Here is a 26,868-nt window from a genome sequence, read left to right on the forward strand (position 1 = left end):
ACAGTTGTACATGTACAATGATAATAAGGGCTAGTCTATTCTATTCTATTCTATTCTAAGAGAGGATGAGAAACACTGGGGGAAAAGACGTTATAATATGAAAAACACATTATATGTATAATTAAATAAATAACAAATAATTGTTATTTCAATAAAAAAAAAACACCCAGCGCGCCCCTGCGGGCGGTTTATCCTTCAAGCTCGGGTCCTCTACCAGAGGCCTGGGAGCTTGAGGGTCCTGCGCAGTATCTTAGCTGTTCCCAGGACTGCGCTCTTCTGGACAGAGATCTCCGATGTTATTCCCGGGATCTGCTGGAGCCACTCGCCTAGCTTGGGAGTCACCGCACCTAGTGCTCCGATTACCACGGGGACCACCGTTACCTTCACCCTCCACATCCTCTCGAGCTCTTCTCTGAGCCCTTGGTATTTCTCCAGCTTCTCGTGTTCCTTCTTCCTGATCAGGAAGAAGGAACAATATATATATATATATATATATATATATATATATATATATATATATATATATATATATATATATATATATATCAATTAGTTGATTCACTTTATTTTTAACCAAAGCAGGGTATATATAGATAGTTATTTCATCATCTTTGCACACTGCACCATTACACATATACATATGATATATGTTGCTATTGCCTGTGTCATGTTGCCACTGAGAACAAAAAACAAACCAAACAAATAGAGCCGGATTCCTTGTGTGCGAGCACTTATTAGGCCAATAAAGCCCATTCTGAATTTAAAGTTGTATTAAAGTTATACAACTTCCTGTGTGTTTGCCTTTCCTTCCGGACCTTGACGTTTTTCTGCAAGACTGGGCCCACACTGACGTAACTTCTTAATTGCATTCATGCATTTGAGGGAGGGATCAAAAGTGATTGTGCAGTCCCCCAGCCCCCCAGCCTACCATTGACAAAGTGAATCTCATGAATCAAAGTTTAAAAGGAAAGAATAGAAAGACACAGCTCATTTGATTAATGAATCTGTTTATTTATTGTTTATTGGATTCGATTTGACTCCAGTTATAGGCTATGTTTGGAAATGTGTAAAGGTTTTATGCAGATACACAGAAAAAACAGTCTTGGCTTAGCGCAGCAGGCAGTATGGATCACTTATCAAACAAAAGCTGCATCAAGTGTTACAGCGGAAAATATTTTTTGTCTTAAACTGTAATGAATTCGTAATGGCAGTAAGTCTGTGGGTAGTCAATTATTCATGGAGACAAAACCTGAAGTAGTGTCTGACAGGATTTTGTTTCCAGTTCACAGAAATCCCTCAGAAATCATCCCAGTCTGTGCACGGCTCCACCGAGTCCTCGGTATAAAGGCCAAATGAACCGCTTCCCAAAAAATGCTTGACCTGAAAAAGACAGAAATAAAAAAAATGACTAACATGAAAAGCTGTAAAGACCAACAGCCAGTATTGAATTTGCCTTACTTTGGGAATAACCGGGGCTGTTAATGTCCTTTCACAAAGTCCGTCCCAGTTGAATCCTTCAAACCATCTGAATAAAAACAGAACATCATAACAACATGTTTCCAAGCAGAGCCTCAATGTTTCTCTCCAGAGTACCCAAAACAAAAATCCATCATCTTACTTGTGTTTCTGAATGTCCCTGGCCCCATTTCTCTGACTGCCCAGTCTCTCTGAGGGATTGCTCCTTGAACAGACCAGCAAATAAGCTGAATTTATAATCAGTTTCTCATCTTTAGGAGGTGGTATTACAGCACACTTGCACTGTTTCTGTCTGGTTTTGTGTGTTGAGGGTGGAAAAAGTGTGAAAAAGCACTAAATAACAATAATTTTAAAAAAAATCTGTCCAAGCTTTCACACTGTGCTTAGTGGCTCATATTCACACCTGCACAGTTTCTTTATGAGACTGGAGGCACTTCTGCTGATGGTTTTTGGAAAGTCGACCTGATCGATGCCACGAATTGTTGCAGTGAGAATTTTCAGGGGGTCAGAGTGGCTGAATGGGAGCCTGGAGAGGAGAACAGGTGGCCGTCAAGATAACTTCAATCTGCAATTCGGAAAAATATGCTGGAAAAAAAGGAGGGTTGTCCAAAAATTTGAAAAGCTTACCTACCACTCAGAAGTTCAAACACAAAAACACCCAGCGACCACAAGTCTGCACACATGTTGTGGCCTTTGCTCGAGATGATTTCAGGTGCCATGTAGCCCAGCGTACCACAAAACGTCCACGTTTTCTTACCCACCTCAACCTTCTTTAGACACCTGGAGCCAACCTGCAAGAGACAGATATGAGTACATTTGCTCTCACCTCTGCTACATTTCATTTAACAAGACGTGACGTTAAGATTGTAGTACCAGCTTGGCATAACCATGCTCATCCAGAAGAACATGTTCAGGCTTGAGGTCCCTATAGATGACACCTTGACAGTGCAGAAAGGACAAGGCCTTTACAACACAAGCTGTGTAGAACCTGGTGCTCCATTCATCCAAATATCCTCTGAAACAGTTTGGAGAAGTGGCTGACATGAGGTGCAGGCCATTTAATATTTTACTGTGAGGAAACACAGTGGGACTACAAATACAGGCCTCAAATATTCCGTTTATTCTTAAGTACTTACTTGTCTTTGAGTAGATTAGATAAATCTCCACCAAGACAAGCTTCTGTCAAAACATACAGACGCTCTGCATCTTTAAAGGTGTTGTGCAGCCTGTGATCAATGAAAATAAAAATTACTTTAGATCTTTCTACTCAGCATCAACAATATTTTACTAGACCTAAGTATGGGACACACCTGACTATAAATGAACAGCAGGTCTCCATTAGGATGTGGCTTTCTCTCTGGATGTGCTCTCGTTGGCCACTGCTGACAATCAGCTTCTTCTTGAGGACCCTCATGGCAAAAGGACACTTTGTCTTGCTCTTCAGTTGCACCTTACAGAGAACAGAAGTAAATGCATTACATTATAGACACATCGCCGAGGGCGAGCTGCTTGCAGATTGACCCTCACCAGGTCTACGTGACCAAACTCTCCGACCCCCAAAGGGCAAATAATCTGGAAATCACTTAAGGTGGAAGTAGACAGGAGGGTAGGATCCGCATCTGAGCTGCTTACAAGGAAAACAGGGGTGAGCTTTTATTCTGGGTCTTCTGTATATAGAAATGAAACAGTGTTTTAACGCTCCTCACTAGACTTCAGGTTCATTGTTTTGTTGCTCCTCTTGACTGCAATCAGGTGTCAAGCCTTCAATGATGCCCTTAAAGGTGCTGTAGTACAGACAATTACGAATATTCACGTTAGATAAAGCACATTTTCAAATCAGAGAGTAATGTGACAGCTGAATCACTTACAGTTTGTGAACAAAAAATATCCACTTACTCTCTGTCTATTACCAGGCACGTAACTCCTCCAGCAGCTATCACACTCACAGTCCGAATGTCCTCTCTGAAGACAAGCAAGTATCACAAAAGTATCACAAAATAAAACACAAGACTATCAATGTATATATATATATATATATATATATATATATATATATATATATATATATATATATATACATATATATATATATATATATATATATATATATGTGTGTGTGTGTGTGTGTGTGTGTGTGTGTGTGTGTGTGTGTGTGTGTGTGTGTGTGTGTGTGCTTTTTCATTATATGTGCAGAAATTTCTTTATAGCATCATCTGAAGGAGCTTTTTTTCCTTCTTACCCCCACAGAGCCTTTTCTCCAAACCACTGTCTCTCAGAGAGCTTAGAAAGAACTACCTGTTCTTCCTGCTCTTGCCCCTTTTCTGTCACTTTCACCTGTCAAATGTAATGAAAAAAGAGGTAATGGTGATGAGCGCAACGCACCAAAGTAAATTATCACCATCATAAAGTCATTTCCGCCACTGCTTTGACATTTCTGTCATCCAGGCTGTAAATCTTTTCCTCAGAAAGCCCCCCTTGATCTGCGCAGCAGGATGAGAGCAGAACACTTTACCTGGCCTTTGCTGATGATATAAAAGGTGTCTCCTGTGGCCCCTTGTCGAATGATGTACTCGCCATCGGCGTAATGTGTCTGTGGAAGGCAAATGAAAACCGACAGCAGTGTGACCAGTGGAAAAATATCAATAAAACAAAGAAGGGTTCATCCAGAGAGCTTTCTTTGCACTTATAGAGGCACTGCATGTAAACATTCACCTCATCTATTAGCTGGATACACTAGTGTGCTTCACAGTTAAATAACTTCAAGTGTACCTCTTCCATGAGATCCGACATTTTCATGAGGACATCTGCTGGCAGCGACTGGAGGAAGGGAATGCTGCACACAGATACAAACAAAAAGCACTGGATATCATCCGCAATAGCTCATGTAGGTGCATGAGGACAATGAGCAGATACCGTGCTCAGAGGTAAAAGCCTACACGGCCCATCAAAGCAGCTTTTTGGAGCTGCTCCATGTGCATCAGTCTGATTTTCACCTGCTAAGAAGCTCCACTGAATGGGAAAGGCGCTTGAGACCACTCTGCATGATTATGGTCTGGTAGCTCTTGCGATCCACAACCCACAGCCTGCTGTCCGTTCGTGCTGCAGATCAAAACACAGAGGAAAACGCTGTGTCAGTGACAGATGAGTGAAAGCACTATCGAGACTCACGCTGCCTGTGATGGATGTGGACGTGCAGCCAGTAAGTAGGCCAGGATTTCATTAGAAATGCTTACCGTGTATCGTAAAAACTAAAAATACTTGTTTTCCTTGCAGAGGTCAGTTGATATCAATCAAATCTAATTTCCTTCAGCCATCATCACCATCTTTCTTTCTAATAGAGCTTGAAAGAGAGTGTCGTTAATTAATAATGACCAGTATTGATTGATTCACTGAACCTTCCTGCAAACGGAAGACGACGTCCCCACCAGACAGTCTAATAAGATCGAGCATCTGATTATTGTGGTGCAGTCCTTGTCTCAGTTCCCTGTTTTTGGATACAAACCAAACTTTGTCGCTTTACCTTTGTATGGCACACGGCGTGCAGCCATTAGTTTTTAATTTAATCTCTTGTACCAGATATGATGGGAAAAAAGGTAATTTCAGGTCAGGAAGGAGATAAATGCAACAGGCCTTAAATGGATTGAAAAAAAGAGGGTACATGGAACAAGGGGGAGCAGCGAGCAGACATCAAATGAGTTTTGTTACCAGAGAGCAGACAAATGTAGAACAGTGAATTGGAAAGGCTGCCTGGTTGCAGGACAAAGAAAGGAGTTTTTAAAAAAGGGGAGGAATGGGATGCTTTTGGGACCAAACAAGACAAAACAGACAGATTTTTCAATTTAAACTAATCCGGCCATTTTCACAGCCTATTTATTTGTGAAACCAGGTCAGACACACGCAGCCACGGCTGAAAAGGTTTTCCCACAGGACTCTGCGATCGGATCCTCAAAGGAAATGATAGCACAGTTTCTGCTTGTAAGAGGGGGAAAAAATCACCACAAAAGCACAGATGAGAGGTTGCAACGCAGCGGTCATTAAATCAAGATCGTTTACAAGAAGATTATTTTTAAATGTTTGCAAGATGCTGAGATGCTGGATTGCAGGGAGGAGATGTGGCGGTCCAGGCAGCCTTGTTAAGCGGCAAAAACCAAGGATGCTTTAAATTCCTCACATCTGATAGAAGGCCATGCAAAGCTGTTGTAAAATCTCAGAGGGTCTTTTGATTTCGAATTCAACAGGCGTCTTTTGTCCGAGGCCACAGCCAGAAATCTTACCGCTTGTGAAATTCGCTTAAACTAGAATTATTTATATTCTCGCCGAATCAGAGATAATCACAGAGAAATTCTTCAGGTTGACAGCTCTCCTGTGACATCTGCGCGCAATTATAAAATAAAGAAGCCGATGCAAAGCTTTGATATACCTGACACAGAGTAGGTGTGGGTGCAGTTGTAAAGGAGCGCTAGCTCTCCAAACATGTCTTCTGGTTCAACTGTGAGCAGCTTCAGTCCATCTTTCATCATTTCCAGCCTCCCTTCTGCGAATAAACAAACACTGGGTGAAGGACGACGCAGAGAAGTGGGTTTTATGTCAGATAATGTACAGACTGAGAGAGATATACAGCACAAACAACAGAAAGGCAAGGCAACCGGAGATAAACAGCCTCTCCGTCTCCTCAGGCTCAAGCTGATATTTCAACCCAAACTAGAAATGTGTTGCTCCACACGCTGTCACTTTGTTGCGTTTCTATTTGCTTCTGCTGATCAGTACAAGAATTTAAATATAAAGATATGATCAAGCTCATCATTTAATCAGTCTGTCCTTAAGCATCTGACATCTCAAGGAAGCCTTAATAAATATCCTCGTGTGTGATTAATGGCGGCCATTGTGAGAGGAAAAAAGGATTTACCTTCCAAAACGTAAGCCTGAGCCCCAGCGGTCCCCTCCTGAATAACATAGCAGCCTTGATTGATGGTGGTGGAATGCATGCAGGCGATGATGGCTCTGATTTCTCCTTCATCAAGGTGCTTCAGCAAGTCGTTTCTCAGAAATGATGCCCGAATCAGCCTCTGGGACCTGAGGACATGAGGAAACGATATCAAATTTGCAGGTGAGGATGAGTTATTAAACAGTGTCAATTGCTTGAGCGTCTGACAATGAATAAAAAAAGCATTGGTTCATCATGAGTCATGCAGTCAGCAGTCAGTGAGCCTTGAACATGCATGAATGTAATTTTTCAATCTGAGCAGGTGTAGCTCTGAAGGGAACACTGTGTCCTCTTACTCGTGGCTTTTGTCACAGCTTCTCTGTGAAACCAAGGCAAGAGTCACTGGGTCCAGAGTGAGGGGCTCACAAATCACCGTCTGCCTTCTGGGTCTCTTGTTGTCATCAGTTTGAGCTGAGGTAGAAGCAAAAAAATAAAGAATAAAAAAAGTCAGGGAAATTTAACAGAACTCTATATCAGTCCTAATAAGCCTTGCAATTATTAGAACAGCACAAAACTGCCTACATGCACTGACTGCAGAGGATCCTGGGAGGGAGACAGTGGTTCTGTAGCGGTCTAGTTCTTCCTGCAGCCGCCGGATGAGTTCATCCTTTGTGTCCAGCTCAAGCTCCAGCTCATCTATCAGCGTGTCCCTCTGGCGAAGCTCCTCAATCTTTAGTTGCAAAGCAAACTGAAGGTCCCGAAGTGTCCCCATCACCTGCAAACACTAGCAGACTTCATCTATGCTTTTTACAAAGAGCCATCCATAGAGTATATACATTCCTACAGCTCCTATGCAGTATGGATCTATCTATAACAAACTTGATCTCTGTCTGATTTTGATCTACACACCTCTTTATTATTTAGCTAATCCATTCAGGTGTAATGGCTTCTACCTGGATAAGAGCATAGATCCACCTGTTTTGGGCTTCTTCTACATTTCCACACCTATACGTGTGTTCATATGTTTATGAGCACATTAATGTTCACTGCAAATGAGTCACAGGTAAGGTATAGCTCCACATTGCAAGCATTAGCTCTAGTCTATTGTTCTGCATCTCTATACATAATTCAAGCCACATTAAGACAAAATAGAAAGAAAGTAGAAATGAAATGCTTGCACAGTAAATGTTAGTGCAAACTTCCTGCTGGGTCCCACACAAAAGTCTTAACAGGAATGAAAACATAAAAATAAGATTGGATTTTCCATGTGACTGTTAGGCGTGGCTGATGCTTTCACGATGATTTTTTCTTTTTTTTAAATCTTTGCTGCTTTTACGCTGTTATGTTTCTAATTGACTATCTGTTAGCACAGATGAGGCTGTGTCCGCAAACTGTATTAATGCTGTGCGATATTTCACACCATAAACAAACAAATGAACACAAACATCACTTACCACACGCAGCCTGTATGGCGTTATGGGGGTCTCTTTCACCGGCGTGTTTTGGCCTGGTTTGGTTGCAGACTGTTCACTCGACAGGTGCACATCCCGTCTGTAAGTGCCCAGCTGAAGGATGCTCTCCTCTCTTGCTCGCGGCTGGCCGGGGCTGGGCACAGACAGCAGGCAATCACATGACCCACACGGTGGAAACCATGCGGGGAGGGTGAGATGAGAAACGTGTGGACCGGATCCCATCTGGGTCACGGGGTCCTCAGGGTGTTCCTGAGCCTTGGGAGTAGGTGGGGATCCGGCAAAATGTGCAATGCATGTTAATGATTGTATGCCCAACCGATCATAAAGCAGGTTAAAGGCTGGCCGTGTGCACCGATCAAAGATTTATTCGTTTTCTCTCCATAGCAGATGTGCAGCCATCCTAATATAATTTTACCTTATATCATGTTTTTTATTTTCTCAGTAAAGGCTTGATATGTATTTGATGTAGGTGCATAAAGTAACAAAATAAATGTTACTCTGCAATTGGACGGCAAGTAGTTTTCCGATAACTACAGTTTCAAACTACATGTGATGATGAGTTATGGTAACAACGCTATAATGTTGCAATAATGTGAGGCATTAATAGGAAAATCAGTTATAAGTTACTGTGTTCACCACGATACTAGTAAAAACACGCTAGAGTCATGCAGCCTTAGTCCACTTTATTTAAACACAATTTCCCTGTGTGTTATTTAAACACACAAAAAGGAAAAAAATGTTTTAAAAACGTAATAAATTAGCCCTGGTGTAGCATTGTTGATAATATTACTAATAGCCGCGTTATAAGTCAAAGTTGTAAGCCTTTTTGAGTTTTCCCATCCTCTTTTTTTCTTTTTAATATTCAACTGCGGCATAATTAGGAGAAAATAAATGGATTATTGTTTGTTTTTGTTGTTATGACACTTTCCTCCGAAGGCTGGTGTAGCTGCCATGCCACACTCCGGCCAGCGCGCGGCGGTAGTGGGATGCGGGAGAAGAAAATGGGCCGTTGGCAAGCAAAGAATCGCGAGCTGATAAAGTAGCTGTACTCTGAAGCAGCACACTTCGGGAGGCTTTGTTACTTTATCTTTATTGTTGTGTAATTTTTTTGTTTTTTGAAAGCATATTCAAAAATGATCCTCACGGTGAAACCGCTTCAAGGAAAAGAGTGCAGCGTACAGGTGAGTGAAGTACCGCTGCGCTAGCTCACCGCCTCTTGCTAACTGCGATCGCAGCTAGCAGTTTAGCCGAGCCAGCATTGGCATGTCACATGCCGAGCTGCCTTTAGAAAAACGGCTACGCATATGTTTTTTGAAGTAATAAAATAGCCTGTCAGAAATACTGGGATTCAGTGCTACACACTGTAGCCTACACTAGCCGGTTGTATGGGCATTTCTCCTCAGAGTCATTGATGTTATAGTGGCTGGCGTGCTAGCCAAATCCTGGATAAGATGTTGCATACAATCTCGCCTGACAACAGCTGACTAGTAGCATTTGAAGCCGGTCTTTGTGATTTCGGGTAAAGAAAAAAAAGGGGAAGTCCTATCTTAGGAAAACACTTTTTCGTGCAGTAAGACCAATATAGCTGTCAGTTAGCTTTAGCCTCAGTCTGTCTCTCACAAAGCTAATTTTTAAAACATTATGAAGCACAAACTGGATTTTTTTTTCTAAAATTGTTTAAAAATTCTGTGTTCAGCAGAGAAGTGGTTCCATGCACAACATCTACGCTATTACAGTGATTACAGCCATTTCGTTTAAAATGTTAGCCAGAGTGCACTTTATTTATTTATTTTTTAGAGAAAGGGGCCTCTACAAAGGTCAGTACAAAGCGGGGATGTCACTTATTTATATCCCCTTTCTGTTTTTTGCTGCTGTGTTTTTGGTCACTATCCTGTTGCATAACCCAAAGGCGTTTGAGTGTTAGAGGACAAACTAATGACCGGACATTCTACCAGAAAATCCTGAAGGATAGAGCAGAATTCATGGTTCCATCAATTACACGAAGTCTTCCAGGTCTCGAAACAGCAAAGCAGCCCCACCATCACACTACCTCCACTGTGTTTTACACCAGATGTAACACAGAACTCAAACTCTTCAAAAAGTTCAGTTCTTTTCTCGTCAGTCTAAAGAATATTTCCCAAAAAGTTTTGGGGATCATCAAGATGCTTTTTGGCAAATGTGAGATAGGTGTGTGTGTGTGTGTGTGTGTGCGTGCGTGTGTGTGTGTGTGTGCGTGCGTGCGTGCGTGCGTGTGTGTTGTTTTGTTTTGTTTTGTTCGAAATATGCCAAAAAACAAGAAATCAAGAATGGGACAAATACTCTTTTACAGCACTGTGTGCTGTGTAATTTAAACGCTGTTCAGCTGCACAGAAAGAAAACAGCTAGCGTCATGCTCTTAAATTACACATGTACTACATGATTGGGTTGTTTATCTTCCAGGTGACTGAAGACGAAAAGGTCTCCACAGTGAAGGAGCTTGTATCTGAACGTCTCAACATACCAGCAAACCAACAACGGTTACTCTACAAAGGGAAAGCTCTAGCAGGTAGATGTGGCAACAGTGCCACATTTGATGGCAGCATTTGTTAATACTTTTCTGCATGCATCATATGTAAATTTTTAATGGCAATACATTATATCACTCTCCCTCAGATGAACACAGACTGAGTGATTACTCTATTGGTCCTGAAGCTAAATTGAATCTGGTAATCCGTCCCGTGGGAGAGAGGACTGCAGCTTCAGGGACAGCAGCACCAGGCGGCGGTGGTAGCTGTAGCAGCACCAGCAGCGGAAGCAGCACACAGGGAGGAGTATGGCAGACCATCTCCACTATACTTGCTAGACACTTTAGTCCGGCAGATGCAGCAAAGGTTCATGAACAGCTTATTAAGGTATATAAATGCAGCATCATCTATTTTTTTTCGTCACACAAGTTGACAGCTGTGCATATTTAATAAATGTAAAATATTAAAGTTGAAAGGGCCAGTTATGGATGATTTATGAACATGTAGTGGTAACAATGAGAAACTAATTTAATTTCTGGAAATCTATTATTAATAATTACTACAATATTTGTATAATGCTTTTATCTTTTAATGAGAACGGATTTTACTGTAGAAAGTCGGTGTACTGACAACTCTTGAGTAGGGCTGTGCGATATGACCAAAATCTCATATCCCGATATAAGACATTTATCGTCCGATAACGATATAAATCACAAAAATTTTACATTTTCTGTACATTCTGAGAATCGCGGGCAGCTCGACTTGCGTAAAGTGTTTCCAGCTGGGCGTCGTGTACCTGGAGTCGAGTGTTTTAACCGATGCATGAAACTACACATTTTTAGACATAAGTTGTAACGGCCGCTGTTTTCTTTGTGAGTATTTATTACACGGCGTGCTGCAGGGAAAAGCCTGTTCTAACGTTTGAGTCTAAGGTTTTGTTTTTTTTTTAGCACCTGTCAGCACTTTTTTGCTTCTCATCCTTAAGTACTCTGCATACTCTTTTACGTGATTAAGTTTATTTTGAAAAGTCTCAACAGGATCTTGAGCTTTATTGTGAAAGGTTTATGTGGAAGATAAACAAGCGGACACGAGATGGTTTTACTGTCGTTGTTGCTAACGACAACGCATAAAAACAGGCGCTTGTCTGTCCATAGTGTGGTTATATTAAATATAAGAGAAAGAGATAACTTTAAGAAATTAATATAGTGACCATCAAAACGATGAAAAAATATTGCCGTAAACAGTTTATTTTGCGACACCACGAAACAAATGATAGCGTAAAATGAAACGATAGATGTTTTTATATTGTCATCCGATATATATCCTTATATCGAACAGCCCTACTCTTGAGTTTGTTAGTTGATCAGCTCCTATCCATTCAACTGTGCTCACTAATTAGAAGCTACATTCAGCTGCTCCCTCATTCACGAGGCGTTGCCACAGCAGGTAGCTCTGCATGCCTTCCCAACGAAACCCCAAAGGGATTCATGTCTCCTCCTTTCGCTTGTTAGGCAAATATGTAAACCACTAAACTATGGAGCCACTAATTATGCTGGGCTAAATAATTAATTGAACAACTCAGACCAGTAGCAGCCAGACATGCGTGTGTGTTTGAAGGGGGGGGGGGATGAAGCAAAATCTAGTTTGGCCTTTTGCTGCCAAATTCTGTTGTTATCCTGAAATTGTTTAATTATTTGCGTGCAAATAATTTTAACATCATTACAAAACAAACAGTCAAAATTGCAAATTAGCTTACCTCCACTTGCGTCTACACTTTTTGGACTTAACAAACTCCTTTTAAGAGCAACAAAAATGTTTCTGAAGGTCATGCTTCCAGTCCTTCATGCATTATTTCTAAGCCAGAACATGTTGTAAATAAATGCACTGAAATGTTTTTAACCTGCTACTTTTCAATATGTTTTTATTTCTTTTTTACTTTCTTTCTTTTCTCAAGGACTATGAACGTTCCCTTCGACAGCTTAGCCTCGATGACATTGAGCGCTTAGCGGGGAGGTTGCTTCATCCGGAGGGCGAGGGCATGGACACCTCATACATGGACTAAGAATGCATAGCTTGAAGCTGTTTTTTTCCAATTGTTGTTTGAGAGACGCTCAGTGCTTTGACATGCATACGGTGTTCAGAGTGTTAGACTGTGAAAAATACAATGTCATTTTTCTTACAGAGAGCCCCAGGGTGAGCATGGATAACACTGATTGTTTATCTCAGCAATAGGGCTTTCTTATCTTGGATGAGAAAACTTGGCCTCTTGAAATTGGCCCTTGTCATTGGTGGCACAGTAACCTCGACCTGATCACATAATATCTGAATACAAAGGAGTCCATTTATGAAGCTGTCTTCACATGATCTCTGGCTGCTACAAATTCCAGGGGACACTAACTTCTAATGGAGGGTATTTATTAGTAATATTTGGGTTGCGTGATGACTGGGTGTTTCCTGTTATAACCATCTGTGCAAAGTTCATACATGTTTTATTCTGTAACTTACTGATGGCCATTGTATGTAAATAACATGTTTATATATACAGATATTAAAACACAGGGGGAAAAAAAGCCTATCTTTCCGCTTTTCTTGTGTGCTTTTTAAGTGTCAGAATATATAAATGTATAAGCAGTGTGGTTTGATTTGAGGTTTCACAAGGCGGGACTTTACATATCAGCCAATCAGATGCTAGGAAACCTCGTGACTCAAATTTTTGACCAATTGGATTGACTGAGTAATACGGTTCCGCCTATGTGATCAACTGACGGTCTGTATCTTTATGCTGCTAATTTTGGATGACATTTCGGGTAGAATGAAGGGTTAACGCGTTGTTTTAATACAAACTATGAAGAACAGGAAACTTGGATAGGAAGGAATATATCTTGAACATTGGTGAGGTCAGCATCGGGTACCGTTTCTTTAGCAGCTAAGCGAGTGTAAGCAGTTAGCTAGCTTATCCATTTCACTTCCTCCCTTTACCCAATAGATTTAGCAAGCTATAGTTGGCACATAACATCGAGTGTCTCGGTTTGTGCTGTCACCACCATTTGTTGCACTGTTAGTCAGACCTGGTTTCATCCCAGTAGTTGACAACTCGTAACCAGTGTTTATCTTAAAATGCCACTTCAAACTGGTGCTTAACCTGGGAGGATTGAGCGTGGTGTTACACCCCTCTCATCAGGACCACTTCTCCCTCTGACGAAGCTATACTGCTTTTGTTTTTTTTAACAATTTTGAAGTTTGTTTTATCTTTGCTCTGTGTGTGTGTGTTTGTGTTTTTAATTTATTCATTTAAAAAAAAAAACAAACCCCAATGTAGCAACCGTCTGTTGGAAGGATGGAAACTCTCATTCCCACCATCAACCGGTTGCAGGAGGTCTTTCTAACACTGGGGGCGGAGATCATACAGTTACCTCAGATAGTCGTGGTTGGATCTCAGGTAGGCTAGGACGCATCTAAAGTACTGTGCAAAAGTCTGAGCTACCCATGATTTCGTTATATTTTGTTTCCAAGCAGCCAGGCTGTCTTCTAATTAAAGTAGTCTTGAACAATAGTTCTTCAGGTTTTCTGAAGGTCTATCAAAGTTCTTCTTTGGAGACTGCCTACTTTTTTCACTCCTTTTCAGTCAAGTCCTTGTACCTGAGCATTTTTACAGAAATGTTTTGTTCATTAAGTTAATTTGTTTATTCCCTAACTCAAAGCCTGAGCAATATAGCAGACAACTAACTTACAGAACATGCTTTGAGTTGTATCTTTGGGCATCTTGTTAGTGAAAATATTTTATTCCCATTTCTTTATCTGTGAAAAAGATCCCAAAAGAGCTGAAAACTTTGTATACATAAAAAAAATATCTACAGCAGATGAACTGCATCTGAAAGTCATGTCCTTAAGAAATAGGGGAAAAAATCCATCAAAGACCTGACACAGAACCTGAGAGATGCATCTGGTCCTTCAGTTGACTATTCACTAAAGTCTCATCAGGGTTGTCAGTGGAAGAGTGGCTGTCAGGTAACCATTCCTAAGGAAAGGAAACCAGGAGAAAACACTGAGGTATCCCAGATTACAAACTGGACTGAAAATCAATGGCAGCAGGTTTTATCGTGTGATGAATCCGTATTTGAAATGTTTGGTTCAAATCATCTACAGAGATGTCAGGAGGGAGGCACTACAGTGAGTGTCTACTGTAAAACCGTGGAAGTTCTATCATGGTTTAGAACTGCATTTTCAGCCAGTGGTCTTATCAAAATTGATTAAATTATGAACACAGAAAAATGCAGTCAGATTTTGATCCTCTATGTAGTGCCATCTGAAAAGCATCTGATTTGCGGTGGCTTCATTTTTCAGGATGATAATGATCCCAGATACACTGCCAATGCAATAAAAGTTTACCTGGATATACAACACACACACAATGGAACACTATCAGGTATGGAGAGGCCAACCCTCAACATAATTGAAGCAGTGTGGTATCATCTTGACAAAACAAAAGGCAGACAACATCCGAAGAAGAGGTTTGAATGTCCTTCATGAAGCCTGGAGAACTAATTCTGAAGGCTGCTTAAAGAATTGACAAAAAAGTTTGCCCAAGAGAGCTTGAAGTAAAAAGCTCAATGGTGATGCAGTTTTCTCAAATTTTTATCTATAACATTCCATCATCTGTCATGTATGCTGTAGCTGAAGCTGTAAACTGGGTTCATGTTATTTTTTTTATTATATTCACAATGGCGTATCCACACTGCATGAAAACTTTGCAGATGACTGTATCAGGGTTAAACTGGTCTTATCATGTGTCATAACAGAGCAGTGGAAAGAGCTCTGTGTTGGAGAGCCTGGTTGGACGGGATTTCTTGCCTCGAGGATCAGGAATAGTCACAAGACGACCCCTGGTGTTGCAGCTTGTTAATGTCCCCCCATTGCAGGAGAGGCTGAAGATCGAGAACGGTAAACAAACACAAATCTGTCACTGTTATATTCCTTTAAAAAAAACAAAGTCAAGTTTAGGAAGTTAGGGTATGCAGAAGAATGAGGAGAATAGAGTAACAGAAGGTTGTTATTAAAGTGTATACTGCATGCAGTAGTTAACGTGCACCTTTTCTCACTGTTTTTAACTGCTATTCCTTTTATGGTCTTGCTTTGCTAACACTCTCTTTCTTCCTCTTCTCCTTCACTGGCTTTTCAGGAAATGGGATTAAGCAAAATGCCCAAAACAGCTACCCAGGTCTCTCTACACTTGATCTGCATGCACTTGTCTTTGTTTAACTTCTTCATTTCTTTTCTGACATTTTCTTCAGCCTGATCTTTCTGCGTCTAGTATGAACACAAGTGGCTTTGTCTTATATTCAAATTAGCATAATGTCTCTTCAAAGTCTTAGTTTTATCTGTGTTAAAATTCACACTTACTCCTATTTGTTCAGGTCTCAAAGCTGAAGAATGGGGTACATTTCTGCACTGCAAGAATCAGGTTTGTTTATCTTAGGCATTCAAATAATATGTACACTGCTTTGGTTCTGTATTGTGTGCTAGGATTATGTGATGTGTAATTTTCTCACTCTTTTAATAGATCTTCACAGATTTTCAGGAAATTCGTCGGGAAATTGAAGCAGAGACTGAACGAGGTTCAGGCGACAATAAAGTGAGAAGAACACTTTGATGTGCGCTCAGTAATGCTGCAGGTTCAGCTGTTTCCACTGGATTCATTATTTTCTTTCTCTGTTTTTCATATCCAGGGGATCAGTCCTGAGCCCATATATCTGAAGATTTTCTCTCCAAAAGTTCTTAATCTCACTCTGGTTGATTTACCTGGAATTACTAAGGTAGATTCAGCCTCTTGACGGGGATGCTGACTGGATATGATTTATGCAAACACAGTGACGTTAGATAATCATTAATAATGATCGAATGTGTGCTGTGGTTGTCTTAGGTTCCTGTTGGGGACCAGCCAAAGGACATCGAGGCTCAAGTGCAAGAGATGATCTTGTCCTTTATCTCCAATCCAAACTGCCTTATCCTCGCAGTGTCCCCTGCCAACTCTGACTTGGCCACATCTGATGCACTAAAATTGGCTCGTGAGGTTGATACAGATGGTAAGACATTATTTATACAGGGTTTTTTTTTTTCCTCAGAATTTATCTTAATTTTCTCTCTCTCTCTCTGTGTTTACTGCATGACGTGCTTCATTTTTAAATTGTTACATAACATGCTTTCATTTTTAAATTATCAAATGCGTCGAAAGAAGTAATTTCATGCTACTGATATAGCCTGTCTTTACAGTTTAAAAACCTTGCTGACAGGAAAATGAATGTTCATGTGCTCCCTTTGGCTGTGGTGATAAAGAGAATGATTAAATGGGGGAACAGTTCACCCTGAATGATCTGTGAATGTTGTGTTGGTGTCTGTCAGGCCGTCGAACACTGCTGGTGGTCAGTAAGCTGGACCTGATGGATGCAGGAACCGATGCGCTGGAGGTCCTTCTGGGTCGAGTCATTCCAGTCAGGCTTGGGATTATCGGGGTGGTTAACAGGTTTGGAAGAAACAAACTTGCTTGTTGGTCTATAATTAAAAGTATTAATATTCTGATTATCTTACTGAACTCGCTGTTTTCTTCTTGTTGTAGGAGCCAGCATGACATAAATACTCAGAAAAGCCTGGAGGACTCAATGAAGGATGAGCAGGCTTTCTTGCAGCGCCACTATCCCTCGCTAGTGTCTCGTGCTGGCTCTCGCTATCTGGCCAAAACTCTCAGCAGGCTGCTCATGCACCACATCCGGGACTGCTTGCCAGACCTCAAAACCCGAGTGACTGTCCTGAGTGCCCAGTACCAGGCAAGACTCAACAGCTACGGACAGCCCGTAGAGGATCACAGTGCCACCCTGCTACAGATAGTCACCAAGTTTGCCAGCGATTATTGCAACACCATAGAGGGAACAGCCAGGCACATACAAACCTCAGAGCTGTGAGTCTGACCACACTCTAGTGGCACCTGGTGGAGCTTTTGTTTTCTGATTTAGTGAAATGCCTTAACTCTTCTGCTCAACACAGCAGTTGTTGCACAAATCTGCATTTTAACTTACTTTGATGAGCGTCCCAAAAGGTTGATTCTGTTCATCTGGACGTTTTCAGTGAGAGAAACGTTTCGTCGCTCACTGAAGTGACTTCTTCAGTCTCAGCTGATTGCTGCAGGTTTCCCCAACCTTTTAAACAGGACATTTGCATAATGACTGAAGCTAGCCCACTAACGAACAATGGGTCTATGAGGTCAGTTTCTTGATCATTAATATGAAATTGTTATGAACATTGATCAACAGCCACTGATCAAAGACCATTGGTCAATGACAGCTGATCAATGGCCTTGAGTACTATTCACAGAGAGGTGGGGAATGGCTTCAATCACAGCACTGTAAGCTGGTGAAACGTGAAAAATATACCATTACGCCCCCTCCTCAGCCTTCTTGATATGATGTTCTTCTGCTTCCCTGGCCACTGCATCTGTGGCGATGCTGTTCGCTCTTTGTCGTAGCGTCCTTATGACACACAGTTTGTGCTCCAGTGGGTGATGAGGGTCAAACCTTAAATACTTTACGTTACCCATCAACTTTTAAATGTTCCCCCTTAATAATGGAAATCTCAAAGTCTAAGAAGGCGGTCTTTCTTCATAACCTCCATGGTGATCTTGATGTGTTTCTCCACCGAGTTATTGTGATCAGTGAATTGTGGTACGTCCTGAGATTTGATTTTCAACCAGGTGTCATCCACATACCTGTACCAACGACTTGGGGGTGTTCCAGGGTAGGATAACAGAGCCCCGTTTTCCACTTCTTCCATGTACAAGTTGCCCACAGTGGGTGAAACTGGGGAACCTACGGCACACCCATGTTTCTGCTTGTAGTACTGACACTTGTATTTGAAATAGGTGGAATGAAGACACAGTTCCACAAACAAACACACTTGGTCGGTGCTGAGAGTGGTCCTGCTGCTGAGGTTGGGGTCATCCTGTAATCTCTTATGAACTACCTTCACTGCTTCAGTGACTGGAACACAAGTGAAGAGAAACGTAACATCATATGAGACCATTGTTTCATCTGCCTCCATTATGACATCTCTAAGCTTCTCAACAAAATTCAAAGTGTTCTGGATATAGTGTTTAGAGCTGCCTATCAACGGGTTGAGGATCAAAGCCAGAAACTTTGAGATGTTATACGTGACTGAGCAGACAATTGGTCTTAAAGGTACACCCTGTTTTTGTATCTTAGGTAAACCATACAGACTTGGTGTAGTTTCCCCTGGGTGTAGCCTGTGGTATGAGGTCTGGTCAGCAGCATTGTCTTAATCTAAGTGCTTCAGACAATCTATCACCCTCTTCCTGTAACCACTACCTGGGTCTTGTTGTAGGGGTTCATAAGTATTTTTGTCAGTGAGCAGTGACAAAATTTTTCACGACAGTCCTTCTGGTTAAGTGAAACCGTGCACCTACCCTTGTCGACAGAAGGGTCGACAAGGGTAGGTGCACTACCCAGATGAACAGAATCCACTTTTTGGGATTTGCAAACCTGGATGATTGAGACTGCATCGAGACATTTGACGAGCGTCATGAGAGTAATGTCCTCGTGCTAATGTAGGTGTAAACTAAAGTGGTATCAGCATCTTCCGTTGGCACATTCCACTCTGCAGCTTTTACCATTTGATGATTAATTCATTAAAATACATGGGGAGCAAATATTGACCCTTTTTGGTTGACTGCATTTAAGCTTGGCACAGCTAGCATTGCTGACACGCAGGACTGAGACACAGCACTGATATCACAACTTTCACCTGTCTCTTCTTTCTGCAGCTGTGGAGGTGCTCGGATCTGTTACATATTCCACGAGACCTTTGGCCGGACCTTGCAGTCTATCGACCCCCTGGCGGGCCTGACTGATCTCGATATCCTCACTGCTATCCGTAATGCTACTGTAAGCTTCTTCTCGCTTCTGTTTGTGTAGCTCTACTAAATCCTAATTCTAGTCAAGTCTGGAGCTGGTGTGTATTTGTGTTTGTATGTATGTATGATATTTGCCCTGCAGGGCCCACGGCCAGCACTTTTTGTGCCCGAGGTGTCCTTTGAGCTGCTGGTGAAGCGGCAAATTAAGCGTCTAGAGGAGCCCAGTCTGCGCTGCGTGGAGCTGGTTCATGAAGAGCTGCAGCGGATCATCCAGCACTGTTCCTCCTTCAGTACACAGGTGGGACCACAGATCATATTGCACTTTACACATGGTTGAATAAAGAAAATAGTGCCGCAGTAATTATTACAGAACCGTGTTAAAAAACAGCGTGTCTTTGCATTTTTAAGGAGCTTCTTCGATTTCCCAAGCTGCACGATTCCATTGTGGAAGTAGTGACTGGATTATTGCGGAAACGCTTGCCGATTACTAATGAAATGGTAATCCACAGCTTAAGCAAGATCATCATTTTTATATTAATTATATTAGTCATCCCACTGGATGCTTTTTTTTTTGCTTTTTTTTTTACTTTCAGGTCCATCATTTAGTAGCAATAGAGCTTGCCTACATCAACACAAAGCATCCAGACTTCACGGATGCGGCGCAGGTCTCCGCATCTGTCAACAGTCAGCAGGTAGTAGTTTGTTTCTCACTGCAGGGACTTTTTTTCTGCTTGGCTAAACAGCAGACACTGTGCTCTTTAAAAGCTGAAGTGTAATTCATAATTAAATATTAAAACCACTTTCAGAGTTTTTAGTGGAATCCCAGCTTAAAAAAACCCGTCTTTTACCCTCTGAGTTGCTTGTTTTCAGGCAGAGGCTCTTGACGGAGGGAAGCGCTGGAAGAACGAGAAGGTCACGGAAGAAAAGGCTGCAGCTGCAGGCTTTGGGAGCCCCAGCAAAGGCCAGGCCATTAACCTCCTTGACACAGTGAGTAGCGGGATTAGCAGTATGACAAAGCACTGAAGTCATTGCAGATGGTCAGTATTAATATTTTGCTTGGCCCTTCTCTCTGTCAGGCTGTGCCAGTGTCCCGAAAGCTGAGCTCGAGGGAGCAGAGGGACTGTGAGGTCATCCAGCGTCTCATCAAGAGCTACTTCCTCATTGTCCGCAAGAGCATCCAAGACAGGTTTGACTGGCACAAATCCAGAGCACCTCAGGGGACCCTACTTCCCCTTTACATCACGTTCAAAGCTCAGTTGTTGCTATTGATTAGTTCAAATTTGGCACAAACATTCAGTTAGAATAAAGTTGGTCAAAAGTGACATGACCTTACTGAACTCGCAATAATTCATGTGGTAATTATGTTGTCTCTTATAGGACAAAATGATTAATTGAGATCAAAGTTCAGCTTTGCTGTGACAGCATTCTGTAAAACCACTTCTCTGGTTGTTATTCAGGAGCTTAAAGGCTTTTATAAACTGGACATGTATTTGTTCAAATGTTTTGAGCGTTAAAAATATTTTTTGGGCCGGCAGCATAACTTCGCTTACCAATCAGACCACTGCATTTTCCAGCAAGTGCGCTGTAGGTCCGTGAGTCGTTTGGTACCGGGCCGCGAGAGTTGAGGCTCGGGTGTAAAATTTATGGTTTTTATCGTTAACTCGGTTTCCCTGGGTCTTATGTTACTCTCAGTGTTGTTGGCGCATTTCAGAAGGACGCTGCTAATAAATTTACACAGCTACACAGTGGATTCGTGTTTATTATTATATTTGCAAAATACCACAGTTTTTGTCTTGGTCATTTTATTTTGTTGTATTTATCTGCAACACCTTAAAGGCTGGTCCGTGAAGATATTGTCTGAAATTAAATTGGTCTGTGGCGCAAAAATTGTTGGGGACCGCTGTGTTAGACGACAAGTTTGGATCCAAAAACTTTGGGAAATTCTTTGTGTTTTCCGAAAGCGCTCCGTGTGGCCTTAACTCTTAGATAAAAGAGTAGATCATATATCTTGGCCATTTCTGAATTGATGATACTGATCAGTGGTTAACCAAATATCATTAGAGACTTTTACATCAGTAACACAAAAATCTGAAGGCTGTCTGTCTATCTGACCCATTAAAACACTGAGCCTGAACTTTAAATAGTTAACACGCAGCCATGTCACTGTCCATTTCATACCATCAAACATGACATTGCTAAATCCTCCCTCAAGGTCTGAGAGTACTACTGTGACCACTGTGGTTCCCGCGGAGCTGTATTTTGGTGCAGAAGGAGCTCATGCTGATGGATTTTTGCCTGATGATGCTTAATGCGAGTGCTTGTACGATCTGTGTTCAGAGAGCAGTTTCTGATTTATTCCTTAGGGGAAATGTTCCCTGACTGAAAGTCTGGGTGAAGTGTTCGCTCGTATATAAAATGTTGTCTGCTCCGGTTATATTAAAGTAATGATGCAGTTTAAGTCCATTTACTTGCATTTGCCTGCATGGACTGGTTTTATCTATGGACAGGGGTGGGCTTGGCTCCAACAGGCAGCTTAGCCACTCAGTCAAAAGTTCAGAAAAGTGTGTTCAGGCTTCCTGAACGACAGGCGTACAAGTCTAAATGTCAGCTCAGGTGTAACATTTGTAGCTGTGTTTGTTCAGGTGAGACGTATCGTGATGCTCTTCTTCTCCCAACACTTTTAATGTTAGATCAGTGCTGATATGTATTGGTCAGATGAAAATGTTGTTTTTTAATGAAATCCATCAGATTTTTCCCTCATTTGCATCTTTTCTGCCTGGCCGCAGGGCAGCGAGAACAAGCGTGCCACTGCGTGCGTGTATTAACTTCACAATTAGATGTGCCTGATGGTGCTGTCAGTGTGGCTCAGGGTTAGCAGCTGTTAACCTTTTATCTTATCAGTTGTTACTTAGATAAAAGAGCTGCATTGAAAGAGCAGTCTAACTACATGAACAAAGGCTTCTTATATAATGAGAGCTTTTATTTTTCCTCTAAAAAAGATGCAGAGGTTATATTTACATGTAAACTAGAGGGTGACACATTTAGTGAGGATATTAGATTTAGTCTCTGTGGATATTAACTCATGCACTGTTTTCCCTACTTTTACTTCAATTACTGTAAGGGGATTAAATATATCAGCATTAGCAATAAGAGTTTTTGTTCTGGGTGTTTTTTTTTGTTTATTTTGTATGTGTCTGTCTTAACTGTGGTGCTCTGTTAGAGAATAAGTGTGCAGATGTTGATTCCTGCAGTGATGTCTGTTCTCATACAGCTGCTACATACATACAAATCAGTGTTTCTTAATATTAGTTTAGTGAAGTTGTTTCTTTTTTTAAATATGAGATTAAGCACAAAATAAATCAGCAGTAATGATCTGAACAGGGACTCAGCTCTAACTCTGGAGTCCCTCGCCCTAGTTTCTAGTCAGACTACAGCTTTCTTGGTTGGTGGAAGCATGCAAATTCAGAATAGTAGCCCTAGTGTAAATATCATCGATCTGTGTGTCTACAGTGTGCCCAAGACAGTGATGCATTTCCTGGTGAACTACGTGAAAGAACATCTGCAGAGTGAGCTGGTGGGTCAGCTTTACAAACAGCCACTGCTCCAGGAGCTGCTCATTGAGTCACAGGACACAGCACAGCAGCGGACTGAGGTTGCTCAAATGCTTGAGGTAAAATTGGATGATGCAATTTGTTCTCTGAATGGGTTCTGAACATCGTGGAACAGCTAGTTGTTTTTCTTTTTCTTTTTTTTCTTTTCTCTGCGGTCTTAATGCCAGCAATTTAACCAGCCTTTCTTTCTTTCTTTCTGTCTTTCTTTCTTTTTTTCTTTCTTTCTTTCTCAGGCGCTTAAAAAAGCCAATAACATCATCTCTGAGATCCGGGAGACTCATCTTTGGTAGCCAGAGGAATGCAACAACTTCTTTTGTGTCAAAGGAGAGCTCTGAGAGTTTGAGAGTGTATGTGAGTTTTCGGCAGTCTGTGTTAATGTGTGGCAGTACCACTGTTTTCTCACGGACCAGTGACCATAGCACATTCAGATCTACTTTTTTTCCTCTCTGGCGGTTGCACTGAACAGCATACCGGAGCTGTTGCTTTTCACTGTGAATGCTGAGAGAGAGAGAGATCAATCACACTCAGGCTGAAAGTGTTATTTAACAGGTAGAATGTGACAAGCATAGCCGCGAACAAAAATTTCCTGCAATACTTTGTGTGAAAACCTTTGATGGGTCATAAGTTTGTTTTCTTTTTTTGTAATGTATGTTGTGTATGGAGTATTTATTTTCTCTGTGTTTGTTTTTTTTTTATAAATTTGAAATGTGTTCACACTGCACAGCTCCATGCTTTCCAGGCACGGGCTTCCTCTGAGCCCACTTTAGCAGGTGCTAAAACTATGTTAGATTAGATTTCCTGACTTTAATCTCCTTTGTTGGAGTGCTCAGCAGATATAGAAATAAAGTGAAAATCAAATCAATGCAGACTGCAATGCAACACTAAAGACAGGCTGCAGTCATTTAAAGAAATCACAGGATGACTGCGGATTGTTTTTCCAGCTCCGATGCTAATCAATATCAGGTTTATTTTCCAGTCTCGTTTGCATATGAGCCTATTTTTACTGCCTGCTGTAAACATTCCAGTTTTAGGTGAGCAAACCAAACATGCCCAACATATCCTTCCCTCTGTTTGTGTACGATTTTAGAAGACTGCCACATTGAGCTGGACAGCTTAAGTATAAAGTGTGTATGCACCATAGTGTTAGTCAATTCTTACACTTGAAGTGTGTTTTTATTTTTATTTTATTAACCATTAAAAGAGTACGCTTATTATATTTCAGATCCACATGATAGCACTGAAATTTCCTGTAGCTTCGTTTCCTTCCCCACAAAACCAATTATCCACTTGTTTCCACTGTTAATGCTACAGAGATATAAGCTTGTTCGTATTACTGACCCTTTCCTGCCGCTCAGATAAACTGCCTCCAGGAAAGCGAGACAATTAGAAATGTAGATGAATCCTGCCTGCAGTTGTTTTTTTGTTACATTCCCAACCAGAAACCTCAGTCTTAATTTAACCTGACTCATTTGCCCCTGTGCCAGTCACTGTTTCATTATGTAATATTCATTAATATGTAAAATAATGCATCTCTTCCCGGCTTTCCTCCCCCATTCTCAGGCTCAGATAATAGCCAAAACTAATGTTATCCTAAGAATTAGACTTTTTCAGGAAGACCTGCTTTAAACAGAAAGTTCGCCCCTGATCAAATATACATGTTCTCCTCCTCGGCCTGCAGTGCTGTTTATCTACTGGATTGTTTTGGTATGAAAGAAGACGGCTCCTACATGACACAGGGCAACCAGAGGTAACTCGAGTCAGAGTTTTCAGGGTCCCCGAAGGTGCCTCTCTTCTTTACCTGGCTAAATTGCTACGGTAACTGATGCTGAACACATGACCCGGTCAGGAGCATGATCTGATCAGTTTCCTTTTAGGATCAGGTGGAAGCACAGTGTTTACACTATTTTATTTTCAGTTTGCTTTCAGTGAAAAAAGTTGTTCCTTGCTGAAGGAATATGTTTTGTATATGCAACTTTTTGAAGCCATACTTTACTAACGCACTGAAGCCCAGCTATAAAGCTGCAGCAGCACAAAGTGTATGTGGCATTGTGACAGGAATTTGCATACATTCGGTTGGTGATGCAGAACGTCTGTGGTCCTAATCTGCTGCTAAGTCTCTTTACACTGCTGGAAATACAGCTAATAGAGTACAAATTAGAAAATGAATTGGTTACATTTGTAGACTATATAATTAATAATTTCACTTTAAGCTGGCGACAAGTGATATCCACAGCTCTTTTATGTACACACCTGTGATGTTTAAGCATATCAGGTTTAAAGTTTATGAGCTCTAACATACAGCTGTCACATTAGAAATAAACAGCAGCACCGAGACCCACCAAATGATAAAATAAGTATATTGGAAGGTACTTCAGGCTGCTCCCTTATTTCCCGAGAGGTCGTCAGAGTGGATGAAACTGTGTGTTTGATTTGGCACCGGATGCCTTTCCTGACATGACCCTCACATTTTATCCAGGCTTGTGACCCTCGCAGGCTGGGTTCCCAGAATTGAACCGAGGATCTATAGGCGAGTGTGTTTACCACTCAGTGTGATTTTGATGATAATGAGTTCATATGATATATATATATCGTCATTACTTTCTCCTCTTATTTGCAACATCGTTACCATTATATTTTACTGCTGTATCTGTCTGTCTGTGTTAGGCATGTGACAGACTAGCTAGGGTGTACTCTCCCTCTCATTATATCACAGCTGAGATTGGCTCCAGTGCCCCTGCAAACCTGAACTGGATAAGTAGAAGAAGATGGATGGATGGATATATGTACTAGCACCACGTCAGATAATGTCACTGTCTGGAATATGAGGTGCTGAGTTTATGTATTTTAAGGAAAAAGAGTCAAATGATGCAGTCACTAACTGACACTGTGATACCCGTTATCACCAGCTGTTTTTAGGGTTTCTTTTTGTTTGCTTTTTAACCAGTTAATGCAAAGAAAGCTTGGCTGAGTTGAACTTGCTTGATTTTTAGGTACCTTCAGCACCGCAAAGTGAGAGCCATCTAGCCCACTTCTGTTCAAGAGATGGCATCAAATTTCTCCAAAACTGTGCAATTCACTCCAAAATAATCCAAACAGATACACTGTACTTGAGGCCAGAGGGAAACGTGTACACTTTGGGTGGGAAATTTCTCATTAAGGGTACTATTAAACAGTAATTCTGTCTTCACTGTGTTTTTCTGAAAGCCCTGTATACGGTTGCATGTATGGTTCAGTATGCATGTGTCAAGATATGAATGAATGTATATTTTGTATTATTTAAATGTATATTAAGATCATGTGTCAACTGCCTCATGAGTTCTTGCCTGCCAATATTTGTGATAAATGTTGACTAAATGTCATTTGGAGGGTCTCATTAAACCCTATCAAAGGATCCCATGCAGTGAAGTGTGTGTGTCTGGTGTCATAGACAACATGCAGCTCCAACAGTTTTCGTAAAATGTGTTTGTTTGTTTTTTGGTTGTTTGTCCCCCACAGAGCTCTAGCAGTAGATGTGATTGGACTCACTCTTCTTCACTATATTGATCTCGAGCGACTGAAAAAGTCTTTCTTACAGATGTCTCTGTTACAGTTACACCAGCATGATGAAAACAGTGCGCAGCTATGAAGTGTCCTCCAGGATTTCAGCACTCGCGCACTCTTTCCCATTTTTCAAACCTCTCTTCTCTGTTTGACTCCACGATGCCACAGAAAGAGTGAAATTTCACTACAGTTATCTGCTCTCATTTAGATGATGGATTGTCACCTTTTGATGTCAAGGCAATCCAAGTTAAACACGAACAGGGGTTGAGGAGCGAGGTGATGGATGAGTTGAACGTAGCGGTGTGAGGAGAGTGCTGGTCATTAATGTTGGATGAGAGCGAGCGAGGGCACTACAGTCCGGGAGAGTGCAGTACTGGCACAGCAAGGCAAACATGACAGTTGAGATCGGTGCTGAATTTACAGC

General features: G+C 41.4%; 3 protein-coding genes across 9 annotated transcripts; 2 read left to right on the top strand and 1 right to left on the bottom strand.

Moving 5' to 3' along the window:
* Window positions 1-1,019: 1,019 nt before the first annotated feature.
* Window positions 1,020-8,193, bottom strand: prkg1l (protein kinase cGMP-dependent 1, like). Of its 3 annotated transcripts, XM_082555704.1 has the most exons (20): window positions 7,855-8,106; window positions 6,983-7,175; window positions 6,757-6,871; window positions 6,383-6,549; window positions 5,897-6,010; window positions 4,470-4,575; window positions 4,246-4,309; window positions 3,989-4,066; window positions 3,716-3,810; window positions 3,373-3,438; window positions 3,183-3,260; window positions 3,004-3,103; window positions 2,787-2,926; window positions 2,613-2,702; window positions 2,350-2,491; window positions 2,104-2,267; window positions 1,880-2,002; window positions 1,619-1,681; window positions 1,459-1,525; window positions 1,020-1,380 (listed from the first exon to the last, which is right to left on the bottom strand). In XM_082555704.1, exons 1-20 carry the CDS (start codon window positions 8,092-8,094, stop codon window positions 1,297-1,299), a joined length of 2,289 nt encoding a protein of 762 aa, XP_082411830.1. In that variant the 5' UTR covers window positions 8,095-8,106; the 3' UTR covers window positions 1,020-1,296. The 3 variants fall into 3 exon arrangements, with proteins under 3 accessions (XP_082411830.1, XP_082411831.1, XP_082411829.1); XM_082555705.1 differs by having other exon boundaries at window positions 1,020-1,525; window positions 3,004-3,100; window positions 7,855-8,193; XM_082555703.1 differs by having other exon boundaries at window positions 1,020-1,525; window positions 3,004-3,100; window positions 6,983-7,130.
* A 643-nt stretch (window positions 8,194-8,836) lies between these two features.
* ubl4a (ubiquitin like 4A) lies at window positions 8,837-12,945 on the top strand. The gene is made up of 4 exons (XM_082554341.1): window positions 8,837-9,053; window positions 10,312-10,417; window positions 10,525-10,763; window positions 12,331-12,945. Exons 1-4 carry the CDS (start codon window positions 9,006-9,008, stop codon window positions 12,436-12,438), a joined length of 501 nt encoding a protein of 166 aa, XP_082410467.1. The 5' UTR covers window positions 8,837-9,005; the 3' UTR covers window positions 12,439-12,945.
* A 167-nt stretch (window positions 12,946-13,112) lies between these two features.
* LOC309719464 (dynamin-1-like protein) lies at window positions 13,113-26,304 on the top strand. 5 transcript variants are annotated; one of them, XM_082555609.1, is made up of 18 exons: window positions 13,120-13,273; window positions 13,696-13,815; window positions 15,176-15,317; window positions 15,556-15,594; window positions 15,791-15,837; window positions 15,937-16,008; window positions 16,103-16,189; window positions 16,297-16,459; window positions 16,776-16,896; window positions 16,990-17,328; window positions 19,204-19,324; window positions 19,436-19,591; window positions 19,702-19,791; window positions 19,887-19,985; window positions 20,164-20,280; window positions 20,370-20,479; window positions 22,804-22,963; window positions 23,138-26,304. In XM_082555609.1, the coding sequence occupies exons 2-18, from the start codon at window positions 13,714-13,716 to the stop codon at window positions 23,192-23,194; spliced, it is 2,022 nt and encodes a 673-aa protein (XP_082411735.1). In that variant the 5' UTR covers window positions 13,120-13,273; window positions 13,696-13,713; the 3' UTR covers window positions 23,195-26,304. The 5 variants fall into 5 exon arrangements, with proteins under 5 accessions (XP_082411734.1, XP_082411735.1, XP_082411732.1 ...); XM_082555608.1 differs by having other exon boundaries at window positions 13,113-13,143; window positions 16,776-17,328; XM_082555606.1 differs by having other exon boundaries at window positions 16,776-17,328.
* Window positions 26,305-26,868: the final 564 nt, after the last annotated feature.

Source organism: Aulonocara stuartgranti, assembly GCF_965226115.1.
Source record: "Aulonocara stuartgranti genome assembly, chromosome: 12".
NCBI classification, from domain to species: Eukaryota; Metazoa; Chordata; class Actinopteri; order Cichliformes; family Cichlidae; genus Aulonocara; species Aulonocara stuartgranti.